We start from the raw sequence: 17209 nt of genomic DNA on the forward strand, positions 1-17209 counted from the left end.
GGAACAGTGTGGCCAGCAGGTTTGGGGCAGTGATGGTCCACCCCACAGACACGCTGACACGCCCCCCCCCCGCTCCCCTCCTCACCCCACGGACACCCTGATCCCCCTCCCCACTCCCCCCCCTCCCCTGTTCACAAACCACGGACACCCTGAGCCCCCCTCACCCCACCCCCCCGAACAGCCTGACCCACCCCGCTCCCCGCCCCCCGCCCCCCTCGGACACCCTGACACCCCCCCCTCACCACCCCACCCCACCGACACCCTGATCCCCCCACTCCCCCCCGGACACTATAACACCCCCACCCGACTCCACGGACATCACGACGCCGCCCCGCTCCCCTCCTCACAACCCACGGATACGCTCACACCCCCAGTCCCCTCCCGCCCTGTCCCTTTAAACCCCTTCCCAGCCCCCTCCCCCGCCCCCAACGCCGGCGCGTGACGCCATCGGCGCGCGCCGCGCGGCGCCCCTTCCCGCCCGCGCTGCGTCGGTCGCGCGCGACGGGCCGGGCGCGGCGGCTGAGGCGGGCGCCGAGGATGTGAGTGGGGCCGGGGCCAGGCGGGGGCCGCGGGGGATCCGCGTCCATCCGGGCCGGCCGCGGCGCGGAGCGGCTTCGCCGCCGCCCGGGGGTGCCGCGGGGAGCGCGCTGGAGCCGCCGAGGAGGAGATGGCGGGGCGAGGGTCAGGGATGGGGCCCCGGCTGCTGCGGCCTACCGCGCCCGGGGGCGGGGAGGGCGGGCGGGAGGCCGGGCCGGGGCGGGGCCGGGCCGGGGCCTGGAAGGGAGCCGGGGCCGGGGGTCTCGGTGCTCCCCGCGGCTGGGGCGGCGGGAGGAGCGCCGGGCGGGCCCGGGGGCGGGCGGGCCGGCGGCGCGGGCCCCGGGGTGCGGGCTCTGCTCTGAACCGACTCTGTGCTTGGTCTGTGCTTTTCTCTCCCTGTTCCTCAGCCCGCGCCTCGGCTTCGCTCATAGTATGGCGACACGTACGGTGCGGTCAGCAGCGACAAGGCCTCGGTCCGCCCGGCGCCGTAACGTACCCCATGGCGTGCGAACCGGGACGCGGAGCTGGCTGCCCCGGCGCTCCTCCGGCCCTGCTCGCTGTAGTTAGCTTGGGCGAGCGGCCGTAACTTTGCAAAGAACTGCCAAGCGTTGAACCCACTCCTCACAGGAGGAAATCTTATCCCCATTTTGCAAATGAGGATCTGAAGCAAACTGCCATTAAAGGACTTGCCTGTAGTCGTGCAGGAAGTCCGTGGGAGAGCGGAGTTTGCTTCCTTTGCTGCTCTCTAAGAGTGCAAGCCGACTCTTTAAAGCAGAGAGGTGTGTGTGTGTGTGAGACGAATGTTTGGCCCTTGTAGATTGCTCCTAGGCTTTCTGGTTTGGGGTGGGTGCTGCAAAAACATCGACTTGGTAGGGATTGAGAGGGTTTTTTGATTGTAGGAAAGATTGTGTGTTGCTTAGAAATGCATTGTTATTTGCCCTTGTGTGAAAGCCATGATTTTATTCTTTTTACGTCTTCCAGTGAATGTCTGAACACTTACAGATGAAATTGCCCACAGGCTATGTCTCTTAGGCTGAGGTTTCCAACTGAAATAAGCTAGGCAAGTGGCATTCTTGAGAAATATACATATATAAAAGAAGCATGGCCAGCAGGGTGAAGGGGTGGGGATTCTGCCCCTATGCTCTGCTCTGGGGAGACCCCCCTGCAGTGCTGTCCCCAGCTCTGGGGCACCAACAGCAGAAGGACACGGAGCTGTTGGAGCGGGGCCAGAGGAGGCCCCGGAGATGCTGGGAGGGCTGGAGCCCCTCTGCTGTGAGGACAGGCTGAGAGAGCTGGGGGGGTTCAGCCTGGAGAAGAGAAGGCTCCGGGGAGACCTTGGAGCCCCTTCCAGCCCCTAAAGGGGATGTGACTGGGGAGTGACTTTTTACAAGGGCATGTAGTGATAGCATATGGGGTAATGGCTTCAAACAGGAAGAGGAGAGATTTAGATTAGATATCAGGCAAAAATTTTTCATTCTGAGGGTGGTGAGCCCCTGTCCCAGGCTGCCTAGATAAGCTGTGGCTGCCCCATCCCTGGAGGTGTTCAAGGGCAGGTTGGATGGGGCTTGGAGCAACCTGGTATGGTGGGAGGTGTCCCTGCCCAGGGCAGGGGGGTTGGAACTGGATGATCTTTAAGGTCCCTTCCAACGCAGACCATTCTGTGGTTTTGATGGAGAGAAAACAGTTTAGTTTTGAGGCTGCTTAAATGCTGCATGTATCGTCAAGTGGAATTTTGCTCAATGTATGAACATATGGCTGATTTGCCTGGTAACTGCCTGTCCTGAGGAGTGGTGCCGGAGTGGTAGCTGTTTAATTGAAGTATTACCTACTACTCCAGCAGTGGGCTAGATAACAGCAAAGCGTGTGCTGGTCTTCATCTGGGTTCTCTCTCCTCCCCGCTTCCAGTAGGGCTAAAACCAGAGCCAGCTATCAGATGATAATAGATGGTTTTGCATGGCTGAGCTGATAGCATCATCACCGTGATAGTCCACAGATGCAAGAGAAATCAGTGTGTAGGAAGAGATAACACAAACCTGACTGGTATAATTAGAAGAAAGGTGGGAAAGGAGGATGATGAGTCTTGTAAGATGACTTGGTCTTGTAAGTCCAGAAATTTGTCGATTCTGTTCTTCCAAATGACTCAGCTGGTCTCATGCAGTGGCTTTCAGTTTTTGAACTGCAGCCCCCTCACGCTTTCAGCGAGAGGCATAGAGCTGGTTAGAAATATCACACAGCTGGGACACGTACTCAGGTTTGCTTTTCATAGTCATGTTTGCAGCACCTATGGAACAGTCCATGGACTGTCTTCTTACCGCCACTGGTGTTAGAGGAGCCATGTCCTCTTCCAGTGAGCCCTACCAGTGTCGTGTTTGTGTTGTGAGTTTCCTGTTCTCCATGCAAAAAGGCGTGGGTGTTTCTTGATCTGCAGATGCAGGTGTTCACTTGTGGTGTGGCTTTTTGGAGTTGTCATATTAGGGAAAATGGTGAAGCTGAAAATCAGGTGTTCAGAAGTGATCTCTTCCCAAACATAAATTTAATTGCAATTTAAAGAATAAAGTAATTTCTTACCAGAATCTGACACCAGAAGCATAGAAGCAATAATGCTGTTGGATGCAGTGAGCTGGAGAGGTTTTTTGCTTGTTAACTAATTTTGCCTGTGATGCATGTGGAGATAGAGATGTTTCCAACATCATGCAATACTGTGAATATTCAGTGCCGCTTCAGATAAGCCTGGCAGTTCAGACATGCTTCTGTTCACTCTTCCATTTCCTTAATGTTTCATTCATAGGTAGATAATGGGTGTTACAGCAAGCCAAATCTGCCACAGCCTTTTAGTGGTTAAAACCTACATTGGAGGCAGCTTTGTAATGCAGGCGTTAAACAACCCATGTGGAATAGTCAAAATGCAACATGTTTAGACATTGCGGAATATGTGATAGATGCAGCCCTCTCATGTGAAACGTCTGGAATTCCACTAATGCCCAGTATTTCAGTGTTAAGTAGTGGGGCTGAGGTCAGAATCCAGTTTAGACTTTCTGCTAAGAAGTTAAAGTGGGATCTGCTGTTGCAGCAGTGCAGCAAACTGGGCTCTCTAATCTAGCCTTTCCAAGGCTGACAGAGCTTTGGAAGCAGCTTGCTGAGGCTGAGAGCAGCCATAATTCGGTGGGGGGGTGTTGTTCTCAACAGCCCTTTCTTCCTGACAAATATACGCTATATGGCACAAATTGGCTTTGGAGAAAAACAGTGCTCACTCCTCTGGAGATAAGGCTGTTGTCAAGAGGCACGAGCTGCATGTGCATCTTGCAGTGAAAAAGGATGTCCTCTGTCTGCCATTTTTTTGGTTGGATAATTAAGGTACATTGTACTTCTGTGAATGGCAAAATGGTAGCTTTAAACCTGGATGCAGACTTTTACGAGGCACGCGGTGCCAGCACAGAGGCTGGCCGTTAACGGCCCTGTACCAGTCAGTACGTGTAACTGAAATACTCTGTAGAAGTCAGTTGATGCCCAGTGTGCTGCCATTGTTGCAAAGCGGGCTTGCTGTTTTATGCTTCTCTGTTAATTTCTTGTTTCTAAACCCTTTTATCTTGTCACTAGGCTGTTCTTTGGAGTTTATTGCACTCGATTAGGGATCGGTTCTCAGAATCGAGGAGTTAGAAGTGAGATTTGAGATAAGTGAGGCCCATTCGGTGCTGCTTTGGACGCCTCCGAAGGGGAAATGGAGTTATCAGGATTGAAAAAGAAGAGTTTGCTAGGACTCAAAGAAAATAATAAAAAATCCAACACTAGGTAATCATTCTGTCCGAATTTTCTAGGCTTAACAAAACTGGGGATGTTACAGGGTACTAGGGTTCTCCCAGTGAGGGTGAGGAATTGGAAACATACCTCTTTTTGTGTGAATTTCTATGTGTGAGAATTTCTACATGCCCTAACTGTCTTCCTCAAAGCTGCTCTGTAATGTGAAATATTTTCCTTTTTCTAAAAACTCCAAACTTGACCAATGCTTTAACCTCCGCAGTTTTGGTGATCTTGAGTTACATTTGAAGTTCATTGTTTTGTGTTGCTGTTCTGTTCTGTGTTTGGGTGTGGGGTTTTTGTTGTTTGGTTTTTTTGTTTTTCTGTACTTAACAATGTCTTCTGGGTTTTGTTCTTGAAGGGCTCCCTCACCAACCAAGCGCAAGGATAGGTCTGAAGAGAAATCAAAGGACCGGTCCAAGGATAAAGGAGGCACTAAGGAGTCGGGTGAAAAGGATCGTGGTCGAGACAAGACACGCAAAAGACGCAGTGCTTCCAGTGGGAGCAGCAGTACCAGGTAGTTGCTTTTACAGGTAGTAACAAATTACAGTGTTCTCAGAAACCACCACCTTGATTTCTGGTACATTTCATTCCCTGTGTCGTGGACTCATTGAAAGCTTGTGTTATGTCAGTCATAGTGCAGTTTTGCCTAACTTGAGGGGTTTTAGGGGTTTTTTTAGGAATGAATTTCCTTTGGCTGTCTAATGAGCTATGGAGCATCAGTTTTCATTGTTCTAACTCACAGTTGCCCGCTCCATAGTTAGCAGAATTTTTTCAGCCATTCTTTTTCTGGGTACTCCACTCGTTTTTATTCCCTCTATCGCCCCCAACAGATCCCGTTCCAGCTCAACTTCCAGTTCAGGGTCCAGTTCCAGCACTGGTTCTAGCAGTGGCTCTAGCTCCTCTTCTGCCTCAAGCCGCTCTGGGAGCTCCAGCACTTCACGCAGTTCGAGTTCTAGCAGCTCCTCTGGATCTCCAAGTCCATCTCGACGGAGACATGACAACAGGAGGCGCTCCCGCTCCAAGTACGTTTTATTTGCCTTCTAGAAATTGCCATGTGGGAGGTTAATTTCCATGTAGAATACAAGATTATGATCAGAATAGATGTCTTTTTTTTCTGAGGACCATTTACTTTCTCCATAACTTGGAGATCTGAATTTTCTTAGAATGGGTGTGCTCCTTTTGCTTGCAATCAAAACCTATGCCCTGTAGGAAGAGACATTAAAAACCTCATTTTAAAGAGTGATTTTAAATACTGTATTTTGTAGAAGCAGTTTTAATCAATGTTTCCCCAATAATATGGGACTATATGAACACTAGATAGAGTAAAGATCTTTGATTCCTGTAAATTACAGCCAAGACTATCAGAAAAGTCAGGGCTGAAAGCAGTATATGTGTGTATGCATATGTAAATGTATATTCTTATGTATAAAAAAAAATAAAATGGGAGGAGGAGCAAAGGAAGCATTTTCCTTTAAGGGTGGGAGTCAAACTATGTTAGTGTCCATACAGGTTTTCCTTTGGATAATTCTGTAGGTAGGGTGCTGAAGGCTGATAAATTCTACTGAATTCTTATAAGGTAGCGTGGGGTTTTTTTTTAGTATATCCCTCAGTTTATGGACAGTAAGATTAAGAAGAAGCATAAATATGATTTTTCTGCATACTGGATTTTTTACAGATTAAAATTACATTCCAGTTGTGGGTTTAAAAAAAAAACTACAATGAAATTGTGCTATGCAGCTACTTAAATAGTTTTTTTTAACTGTGACATTTCTGGACCTCTGTAGTGAACAGAAGATAGAGAAACACAAATCATTGACTTCATTACTTTGCCTGCCTGTGGTGTGCTTTGGTGTTTATGTCCTCATTTTACCTCTTTAATTGTTGAGGCTGTCCTGGTTCCGGTGGGGATAGGGTTAATTTTCCCTGGTATTCCATGCCATGTGAGCCACGCCCACCCTGAGCTGCCGGGGGAGGGGACAGGAAGTTGCTGCTTAAAAGCGGGCTGGGGCGTCCCGGGGCCGGCCGGTCGGTGAGCGGAGGGGAGTGGCGGTTCCGTAATCGCGTTTGTATATTCCCCTACCCGTGTTGTTGTTGTTGTTTGCCTGTTCCCTCTGCTGTTCTGTTAAACTGCCTTTGTCCCAAACCAAGAGTCTTGCCTTTTCTTACGATCCTTCCTCTATTAGGAAGGCACGTGCGAGCGGCACGTGGTTCTTTGTTGCCATCTGAGGCTAAACCACGACAGTCCTTTTTGGCGCCCAACGTGGGGCACGAAGGGTTGAGATAACGACAGAATCCAACTAGAACGTGGAAAAAACGGTTTTGGTTTTTTTTTTCTTGTATGCATTTATTTTATTAGGTAAATAGTCACTGGTCATCATGTTGCTTGGTTTGTTCTCATGGCTGTGTTACATAAATTCCTATATGGCTTATGTACTCCCTGCGATGCTGTTTACCATGTCTGGAAGAGGGATGAGGATTATCATTCTGCTGTCCTGTGCGATATCTGTTTATGATATGATAACATCACTGTTCAGACGGCTATTTTGGGGTGTTTATGTGGTTTTGTTGTCCTGTCCGTACATTGGACACTGTCTCTCAGAATTTGTTAATAGTTTCCCCAGCCCTTTTGCCTCCCTTTTCTCCTTCGGGTCAGGTATGACAGCTTTTGAGAATCTTGAATATCCTTGGGATACTCAAACTAGTGTGTTCCTAGTGCTATGTCTCCTGAATACGTTCCAGGTCTTGTTTAGGGTTAAGCAACTATTTAAGACTACCACCCGGAGATCTGCTCCGAGGCTGGATAGTCAGGGGTGGCATGGCATGTGGGAGAGCATGGGCAGGTACCTAGAGAACTACTCACCTCCAATGGTCTGGGACTTCACCCCTGAACAATTACAGGACCCTGATAAAGTGGTAGAATATTTGAAGGGAAAATGCTGTGGCTATTCTAGAGAGGCACAACTCACCGCGCTGTGCTGGGCCCTGGCCAGTATCTACCAGGCACTGCTCAGAATTATGCAGCACCCTCAAGGGGAAGAGATGGAAACCAGACTGGCGGCCCCTGCGGCTGCTGCAGCCCCTGCGGCGGCCCCTGCGGCTACTGCGGCGGCCCCTGCGGCTACGGCGGCCCCTGCGGCGGCCCCTGCGGCTACTGCAACCCCCGTGGTAGCCACTGCGGCTACTGCAACCCCCGTGGTAGCCACTGCGGCTACTGCAACCCCCGTGGTAGCCACTGCCACTGAACCAGGAAACCAACCCGTGCCGGTATCAGTTGCCCCCATACAGAAGAAGAAGTACACAAAGAAATCAGTTCGCTTAGTAAGAGATGATGATGAACCAGGGCCATCACGAGAGCAGGAGGAAGAGGCAGAACCAGAGATAATTACTCGATCCCTATCCTTGAGTGAGCTGCGGGATATGCGAAAAGATTTCAGCCGACTTTCAGGCGAGCACATTGTCACCTGGCTGCTCCGGTGCTGGGATAATGGGGCCAGTAGCCTGGAATTAGAGGGTAGGGAGGCCAGGCAGCTGGGATCCCTGTCTAGGGAAGGCGGCATTGACAAGGCGATTGGGAAAAAGACCCAAGCCCTCAGCCTCTGGAAACGACTCCTGTCAGGCGTGAGGGAGAGGTACCCCTTCAGTGAGGATGTTGTATGTCAGCCAAGCAAGTGGACTACCATGGAAAGAGGTATCCAGTACCTGAGAGAATTAGCCGTGCGGGAGATGATTTATTATGACTTGGACAATGCCGACTTACCCACAGACCCTGATGAGGTGCGATGCACAAGGCCCATGTGGCGGAAGTTTGTACGGAGCGCACCATCGTCATATGCCAACTCCCTGGCAGTAATGGAATGGAAAGGTGAAGAGGGACCAACAGTGGATGAGGTAGCTGGCCGGCTCCGGCGATATGAAGAAAGTCTCTCTTCCCCCCTTGTCTCAGCTGTGGAGAAATTGTCGCGGAAGGTCCAGCAACTTGAAGAGAATATGTTCTACTCCCCACCTGCACGGGCCAGCATCTCAGCTATTAGAAGCAGGCATTTCCCCACTCAAGAGAGAGAGTACAGAGGGTACACACCACGAGGCACCCTGTGGTTCTACCTGCAGGACCACGGAGAGGACATGAGGAAGTGGGATGGACGACCTACTTCGATCCTGCGGACACGGGTACAGGAGTTGCAAGGAAGGACAACCACAAAAGGGGATCCCTCCAGGAAAAGTGCCGCCCCAGTTTCCAGTGGGCCGTTCCCCAGACAAAGCAGAAGGCCTGATCTTGCTTCTGATCCTCTTGAAGGAACTTCCAAGTCATTTATGCAAGAAGTGAGTAATGGATACTATGACGAGTATTAGGGGGGCCCTGCCTCCGGCCAGGTGGAGGAAAGGGACAACCGGGTTTATTGGACGGTGTGGATTCGATGGCCTGGCACATCAGACCCACAGGAGTATAAGGCTCTAGTGGACACGGGTGCGCAGTGTACTTTAATACCATCAAGCTATAGAGGGGCAGAACCCATTTGTATTTCTGGGGTGACAGGGGGATCCCAAGAGTTGACTGTACTGGAGGCAGAAGTGAGCCTAACTGGGAATGAGTGGCAAAAGCATCCCATTGTGACTGGCCCAGAGGCTCCATGCATCCTTGGTATAGATTACCTCAGGAGAGGGTATTTTAAGGACCCAAAAGGGTACCGCTGGGCCTTTGGCATAGCTGCTTTGGAGACAGAGGAAGTTAAACAGTTGTCTGCCTTGCCTGGTCTCTCGGAGGATTCTTCTGTTGTGGGGTTATTGAGGGTCAAAGAACAACAGGTGCCGATTGCTACCACAACGGTGCATCGGCGACAGTATCGCACTAACCGAGACTCTCTGATTCCCATCCATGAGCTGATTCGTCAACTAGAGGTTCAAGGAGTGATCAGCAAGACTCGCTCCCCCTTTAACAGTCCCATATGGCCGGTGCGAAAATCTAATGGAGAGTGGAGGCTAACTGTAGACTATCGTGGTCTGAATGAAGTCACGCCACCGCTGAGTGCTGCCGTGCCGGACATGCTAGAACTGCAGTACGAACTGGAGTCCAAGGCAGCCAAATGGTATGCCACGATTGATATAGCGAATGCATTCTTTTCAATCCCTTTGGCAGCAGAGTGCAGGCCACAGTTTGCTTTCACTTGGAGGGGCGTCCAATACACCTGGAATCGACTGCCCCAGGGGTGGAAACACAGTCCCACCATTTGCCATGGACTGATCCAGACTGCACTGGAACAGGGTGAAGCTCCAGAACATCTGCAGTACATTGATGACATCATTGTATGGGGAAACACAGCAGAAGAAGTTTTTGAGAAAGGGAGTAAAATAGTCCAAATCCTTCTGAACGCTGGTTTTGCTATAAAGCGAAGTAAGGTCAAGGGACCTGCGCAGGAGATCCAGTTTTTAGGAATAAAATGGCAAGATGGACGCCGTCAGATTCCAATGGATGTGATCAACAAAATAGCAGCTATGTCTCCACCAACTAGTAAAAAGGAAACACAGGCTTTCTTAGGTATTGTGGGTTTTTGGAGAATGCATATCCCAGATTACAGTCAAATTGTAAGCCCTCTGTATCAAGTAACCCGGAAGAAGAATGATTTTAAATGGGGTCCTGAGCAACGACAAGCTTTTGAACAAATCAAACAGGAAATAGTCCATGCAGTGGCCCTGGGGCCAGTCCGGGCAGGACAAGATGTTAAAAATGTGCTCTATACCGCAGCCGGGGAGAACGGCCCTACCTGGAGCCTCTGGCAGAAAGCACCAGGGGAGACTCGAGGTCGACCCCTAGGGTTTTGGAGTCGTGGATACAGAGGATCCGAAGCCCGCTACACTCCAACAGAAAAAGAGATATTGGCAGCATATGAAGGGGTTCGAGCTGCTTCGGAAGTAGTTGGTACAGAAGCACAGCTCCTCTTAGCACCTCGACTGCCGGTGCTGGGTTGGATGTTCAAAGAAAGGGTCCCCACCACACATCATGCAACCGATGCTACATGGAGTAAGTGGATTGCACTGATCACGCAGCGAACTCGAATGGGAAACCCCAGTCGCCCAGGAATTCTGGAAGTGATCATGGACTGGCCAGAAGGCAAGGATTTCGGAATGTCACCAGAGGAGGAGGTGACGCGTGCAGAAGAGGCCCCACCATATAATAAACTGCCAGAAAATGAGAAGAAATATGCCCTGTTCACTGATGGGTCCTGCCGTATTGTGGGAAAGCATCGAAAGTGGAAGGCTGCTGTGTGGAGTCCTACACGACGGGTTGCAGAAGCCAGTGAGGGACAGGGTGAATCGAGCCAGTTTGCAGAGGTGAAGGCTATTCAGCTGGCTTTGGACATTGCTGAGCGAGAAAAATGGCCAGTACTTTATCTCTACACTGACTCATGGATGGTGGCAAATGCTCTGTGGGGGTGGTTACAGCAGTGGAAGCAGGGCAACTGGCAGCGCAGAGGCAAACCCATCTGGGCTGCTGACCTATGGCAAGATATTGCTGCCCGGATAGAGAATCTGGTTGTGAAAGTACGCCATGTAGATGCCCACGTACCGAAGAATCGGGCCACGGAGGAACATCAGAACAACCAGCAGGTGGATCGGGCCGCCAGGATTGAAGTGGCTCAGGTGGATCTGGACTGGCAACGTAAGGGTGAACTATTCATAGCTCGGTGGGCCCATGACTCCTCAGGCCATCAAGGGAGAGATGCGACATATAGATGGGCTCGTGACCGAGGGGTGGACTTGACCATGGACGCTATTGCACAGGTCATCCATGAATGTGAGACATGCGCTGCGATCAAACAAGCCAAGCGTTTGAAGCCTCTTTGGTATGGAGGGCGATGGCTGAAATACAAATATGGGGAGGCCTGGCAGATTGATTATATCACACTGCCACAAACCCGTCAAGGCAAGCGCTATGTGCTCACAATGGTGGAAGCAACCACTGGATGGCTGGAAACATACCCTGTGCCCCATGCCACTGCCCGGAACACTATCCTGGGCCTTGAAAAGCAAGTCCTGTGGCGACATGGTACCCCAGAGAGAATTGAGTCGGACAACGGGACTCATTTCCGAAACAGCCTCATAGACACCTGGGCCAAAAAGCATGGTATCGAGTGGGTGTATCACATCCCCTATCACGCACCAGCCTCTGGGAAGATAGAACGATACAATGGACTGTTAAAAACTACACTGAGAGCAATGGGTGGTGGGACTTTCAAACACTGGGATACACATTTAGCAAAAGCTACCTGGCTAGTTAACACCAGGGGATCTAACAATCGGGCTGGCCCTGCCCAATCAAAACTTCCACGTACCGTAGAAGGGGATAAAGTCCCTGTAGTGCACATGAAGAATATGCTAGGGAAGACAGTCTGGGTTAGTCCTGCCTCAGGCAAAGGCAAACCCATCCGTGGGATTGCTTTTGCCCAAGGACCTGGGTGCACTTGGTGGGTGATGCGGCAGGATGGGGAAGTTCGATGTGTACCTTATGGGGATCTGATTTTGGGCGAGAATAGCCAATGAATCAGATTGTGTGCTGTTAATTGCTAAGTAACACTGTCACTGTATGTCCTCATTGCTATAATTACTATCAGTTGTACTACAAGTAAGGCACAGGGATGATGGGATAAGAACTGATCTCAGCAGCTGGCGCCCAGCAGTTTCCTCAAGATCTACATCTTCAGCCCATGGACCGCGTGCATGAGCCACACCAGGTGCACCAGTCACAAGCTCCGAAAAATACAGCATGCAACAGACCAGCACCACCCAGCATCTCACCTGCCCTGAGAGACTGTTCTAACAGATGGAGCCCAAAGCCGTGGATTAAAAGAACTCAACGGACACTTTGGAGGGATGACCCATAAACTAAGGGCATTATATGTGTGTACATATATATATATATAACAGGGGAAAGTGGTGGCAATTCATTGGAACCTGCTGGGCATGGCATAGATGGTATGGAATAAGGGGTGGATAATGTCCTGGTTCCGGTGGGGATAGGGTTAATTTTCCCTGGTATTCCATGCCATGTGAGCCACGCCCACCCTGAGCTGCCGGGGGAGGGGACAGGAAGTTGCTGCTTAAAAGCGGGCTGGGGCGTCCCGGGGCCGGCCGGTCGGTGAGCGGAGGGGAGTGGCGGTTCCGTAATCGCGTTTGTATATTCCCCTACCCGTGTTGTTGTTGTTGTTTGCCTGTTCCCTCTGCTGTTCTGTTAAACTGCCTTTGTCCCAAACCAAGAGTCTTGCCTTTTCTTACGATCCTTCCTCTATTAGGAAGGCACGTGCGAGCGGCACGTGGTTCTTTGTTGCCATCTGAGGCTAAACCACGACAGAGGCAAAGAATGGTTTTTGTTTTAACTGGGAAATTCTTTAATTACAGCCAACAACTTTGAAGAAATATTTGCTAAATTTGTTTAGTTTGTTACCTAGTTGCAGTTGAAACCTAGTTGAAAACTCACCAAAAAAAGGCTCTCAAATTCCAGAATGTTCTAAAGCAAAAGCAGACAGGGGAAATGCAAGTCCTGGGGTGTTTCCAAGTGTAACACCAGCACCCCAGCACTTCCTAACCTGTAACATAAGAAAAAAGATGCCCTCCCAAGAAAAATGGTACCCTTTTATCGTGTGGTAATGACTGACTTTTTGGTTTTGTTTTGCATGTTGCCTGAAAACTGTAAACATTTTCTGTTGTCAAAATCAGGTCCAAGCCACCCAAGAGAGATGAAAAGGAGCGGAAGAGGCGGAGCCCATCACCCAGACCTACAAAAGTGCACGTTGGAAGGCTCACTAGAAACGTGACCAAGGTAATGGCATGCTCCCCGGTGATATCAAACTTGCACGTCTTCTGTGAGGACACGTGAGTGGCTCTTTAAGCTGTCAAAACTTTTTTGTTGCTAGAGTGCTGCCAAGCTCTTGCAAATTCCTGCTTTGTGTCCAAATTAATTGGTGAGAAAAATTTTGGTAGGATTTTACGGAGTCAACTACAGTGCAGGCAAGCTTTTGAGACTGTGTAGTGCTTAAGAGGTCCATCTGCTTTCTCAGTATCCCAGACCTTGTATCTTGCCTTACTGGGAAGAAAATTGTAGAAGTTGGGACAATGGCGTGAATTACCTTGGAGGCATTAGGAATACCTGGAGGTTCTTGATAAAGAATCTGAAGAGAGCTGGACTGGCTTGAGTTGTCTTTGCTAGAATGTAGTTTAAAGGTCTTCAGAAGTAAAAGGTTTAGGGTGCTGAAAAAAATGACTTTTTTTTTTTAAAAAATAATAATAATTGTACCTTAAGAGTTTTCAACTGAGGGCTTAAGTTCCCTTTTCAGATCCCCAAGAGAATTTTTACATTAGTTATGTTTTTGTAGCCAGTGTTGACATGCAGCAGTAATGCTGCTAGAACTGAAGGTTTGGAACAATCCAAGGACAACGGTACAGAAAGCAATGGTAATCCTTTCCACATCTGGCTGATGAAATGTGTCTCTTCCTGACCATAGCATTGTTTTAAAGCTAATCTAGTGCTGCGTACGGCTTGAATCCTGGTCAGTAAGTGTGGTCTACATCCTTAAGTCTTGCTCTTTCTCTGCAGGATCACATTATGGAAATTTTTTCCACTTACGGAAAGATTAAAATGATCGACATGCCAGTTGACAGGCTAAATCCACACCTCTCTAAAGGTTATGCTTATGTGGAGTTTGAGAACCCAGATGATGCTGAGAAAGCCCTGAAACACATGGATGGAGGTAGGTATCAAATGCTGCAAGGAGGCTGTCTGCTTTTAAAAATCTCTGGAGCAGATGAGTTTGATCTGAAAATGAGTTGGAGGTGATGGGGAAGCCTTTGGGGAACTGATCTGAAATACTGCTTGTTTTCAGATCAAATGGTTTTGGCTTTTGTGTGGTTCAGGACCGATCCAAAAAATCACAGAACTATTAAAACTGATTTTTTTCAAAACAAACAGTAATAAAGTTCTTTAAGTTTTTTGTGAGAATCTTTCCTGGTTAACATCTGAACTACAATTTGATGGGATATTAGGTTAAGAAGTCTAATATATGCGCAGACTTTGTCAAAATAACTCCTGAGTGGGTGTGGTGGAAATAGGACTGTAGGCTGATTGATGCTTCAGTTGCTTGTGATGAAGCTGTGAGTTGCAGTGTAGATTTTGCAGTTGTAGATGTTAGTCTCGAAAAATACTTACTTCTTCCTTTTTCTCTGATTCCCTTAAAAGGCCAGATTGATGGTCAGGAGATCACTGCCACAGCTGTGCTGGCACCACGACCTAGGCCACCTCCCAGACGCTTTAGCCCACCCAGGAGGATGCTGCCACCACCACCCATGTGGCGCAGGTCACCACCTCGCATGAGGAGAAGGTGAGAGCTGTGACAATTGGTATTTCCTTCTCAGCATAACAGCACTTGAAGACTTGAAGGGGGCATGTGGACAATTCAGCCCTGTTGGACTTGACTTTCCCCTCAAAATGACTTTTGGGCATCAGTTGAACCAGGATTGTACTTAACTCCTTAGCGCCGGGGTGACCTGCTCTGGTCTACACGCTGCGCAGTCAGTCAGAAATGTCAGATGCTTTCCAGCCTGTTCCCTGAGTCCCTTCCACACCGATGCTTCCAGGTGAAGTGGGAATGGACTTGTGGCTGGCAGAATGCTTTTGGCAGCCTGCTCTAGCCCTTTGCTTGCCTGAAGCCCTTGCGCCTCCCTCTCTTATTTCTATGACCAAAAAGCAGTCCTCCTGCATCGGGCGAGCGGAGTGCACTGACCCCAGGGTATGACATGACATGCACGCGCCCGTTGTGCAGTTTGGGGCTGCCTGAACGTGCTCGGATAATAAGTCTTTTGGAGTCTTCCTTAGCATCTAGATGGGCTTGGAAGTCTGGTTAGACTCTTGTCACTGGTAAAAGCCACTCCCATTTGAACCACTGGATTGTTTACAAACTACAGGTTTAAAAATGAGAACTGGTTAATGTGGCACAGGATCCACTGCCTGTTGGTCCTCGTTTAAACATACCTTTTACTGAGGTCTGGCAAAAGCTAGATTTGGTGTTCCCTCCTCATTGTTTGTGTTCTTCCCTAGTCTAACTTTTATTATCCTGTTCAGGCTGTGCTCATATTCTGTGCCTGGAACCTCAGTGTCATACTGGTACAGATTGATCGTAGTACTGAGAACCTTAAATCTTAACTATTTCTTTAGAGTTAGAGTTCCTCTAAGAAATCTCCCTGGGGTTTGAGAGGGCTTATGTTAAATCCATTCCCTGAATATCACTGTATTTCAGGAGTCAAAGCTGACCTTTCAGGTGAAGGAGAATCTGATGTAAAATGAACGTGAGCTTGTTTTGCTTGAGGGAGAAGAAAAGATTCTTGTCTGTCCTTTGGTTATTAAACATTCTTTCAACTTCCTGAAGCAGAGGGAGGGTAGCCAGAATATTCTTTCTGTGTAGTCAATGTTTGAGTTGCTGTTTTCCTCTGGAGCGGGCTGTATTTTGCTGAAGCTGTTTTACTGCGGTGTGTGAGGGGTTTTTGGAGGGAGGCGGGGAAGTGGTTTTGAAAAGTCAGTAGATGAGCTGACAGGTTACTGGAACCTGTTGCTCTTGTCTCCTAATGAAAGCTTTCTCCTTCTCTCTGTCAGGTCCCGGTCTCCTCGGCGCAGATCCCCTGTTCGCCGGCGATCAAGATCCAGATCTCCTGGCCGAAGGCGCCATCGCAGCCGCTCCAGCTCAAACTCCTCACGATAAAGCAAAAAGACTGGACAGCTTTTTATTTTTTAACTTAAATCCTGTCAGACTAAATATTGTACCTTTTTTTTATAATGGGTCTGGGTGAGGAGGGGTGAGAGAGAGAGAAATAATCCTGGCAGTGAAGGCAACCTAAGAGGAGAGCGCGGCAGTTCCCGGCCAGTAGACAGCCTTTGCTGTGGAGCTTCTAATTTCCTGGCATTGAATTGAAATTATTTAAAAATGGCTTTGATTTTGAAGGCTGCAGAAACATCTTTTCCAGGTAAAGGGAAGGAAAGATGTCACAGCCTCTCTTTCTTCAGTTAGCAGGCTGCTGCTTGGTGATTTTTAACCGCTTAGCACGCTGTACAGACGAGCATGTAAATCTTGAGCTATTTCAGAAACCCTGTGTAGTAAGGCAGGGAGGCATTTTAACTTGATCGCCAGGTGCCAGCACAGGATTTTTCAGAGCAGCTGGAATCCAGATCTGCCCGAGATTTAAATACCGAGTTGTCGCTTTATTCCAATCCTCAAACAGATCGTTAGTTTCTGCAGAGTGTGCCCTTCCTGCAGATTGTGCTCTTCTGTAACGCATACACCAGGCGATCGCCACGGTCCAGCCCACCAAACGTGATACTTTAGAAAAGAAGGTGGAAATCTTAAGAACTGGTTTGTAGCTGCCCCCATAAGTGATTTCTTTCACCTTTTCTTAAAGGGTTTTTGGTAAAAACTTCACGCGCAATCCCCCAGGGAGATGGTGCAAGCGTTTCTGCCCTTACCGATCTTGGTCGGGCGGCTGCGCGTCAGCCTCTGGAGACTGCGAGGCAGAGGAGGCGGCAGGGGGTTGCCACGCTGGCGGCATTACCTGGGGCTCGCATAGGGAAAGGCAAGGAATTTACCACCTGTTGTACAGTCAATACTATACAGATTTTTGTTTTGTTTTGTATCACTTTGTAGCCTTTTGGGCCATGTTGTGTTTGTACTTGTGTAGGACGAGCAGTTGAATAAAGCAGTAGGGTTGAGAGTAACCGGCCTGCCTCGCTCCCTTCTCCATCGCCTCGCCCGGCGCAGATGCGCTGAGGCCGGCACCTGCCTTTTGGGGCAATTTTAGGGTAAAACCAGCGCTGCCCCCTCCCACCGGAGGGCTCTCCCGG

General features: G+C 49.3%; 1 protein-coding gene across 4 annotated transcripts; it reads left to right on the forward strand.

Moving 5' to 3' along the window:
* Positions 1–440: 440 nt before the first annotated feature.
* RNPS1 (RNA binding protein with serine rich domain 1) lies at positions 441–17083 on the forward strand. Of its 4 annotated transcripts, XM_063344453.1 has the most exons (9): positions 441–539; positions 945–1316; positions 4135–4326; positions 4694–4849; positions 5166–5357; positions 13045–13147; positions 13922–14075; positions 14561–14702; positions 15971–17083. In XM_063344453.1, the coding sequence occupies exons 3-9, from the start codon at positions 4256–4258 to the stop codon at positions 16074–16076; spliced, it is 924 nt and encodes a 307-aa protein (XP_063200523.1). In that variant the 5' UTR covers positions 441–539; positions 945–1316; positions 4135–4255; the 3' UTR covers positions 16077–17083. The 4 variants fall into 4 exon arrangements, with proteins under 4 accessions (XP_063200523.1, XP_063200524.1, XP_063200526.1 ...); XM_063344454.1 differs by lacking the exon at positions 945–1316 and having other exon boundaries at positions 442–539; XM_063344456.1 differs by lacking the exons at positions 945–1316; positions 4135–4326 and having other exon boundaries at positions 445–539.
* Positions 17084–17209: the final 126 nt, after the last annotated feature.

Source organism: Chroicocephalus ridibundus, chromosome 8, assembly GCF_963924245.1.
Source record: "Chroicocephalus ridibundus chromosome 8, bChrRid1.1, whole genome shotgun sequence".
NCBI lineage: Eukaryota > Metazoa > Chordata > Aves > Charadriiformes > Laridae > Chroicocephalus > Chroicocephalus ridibundus.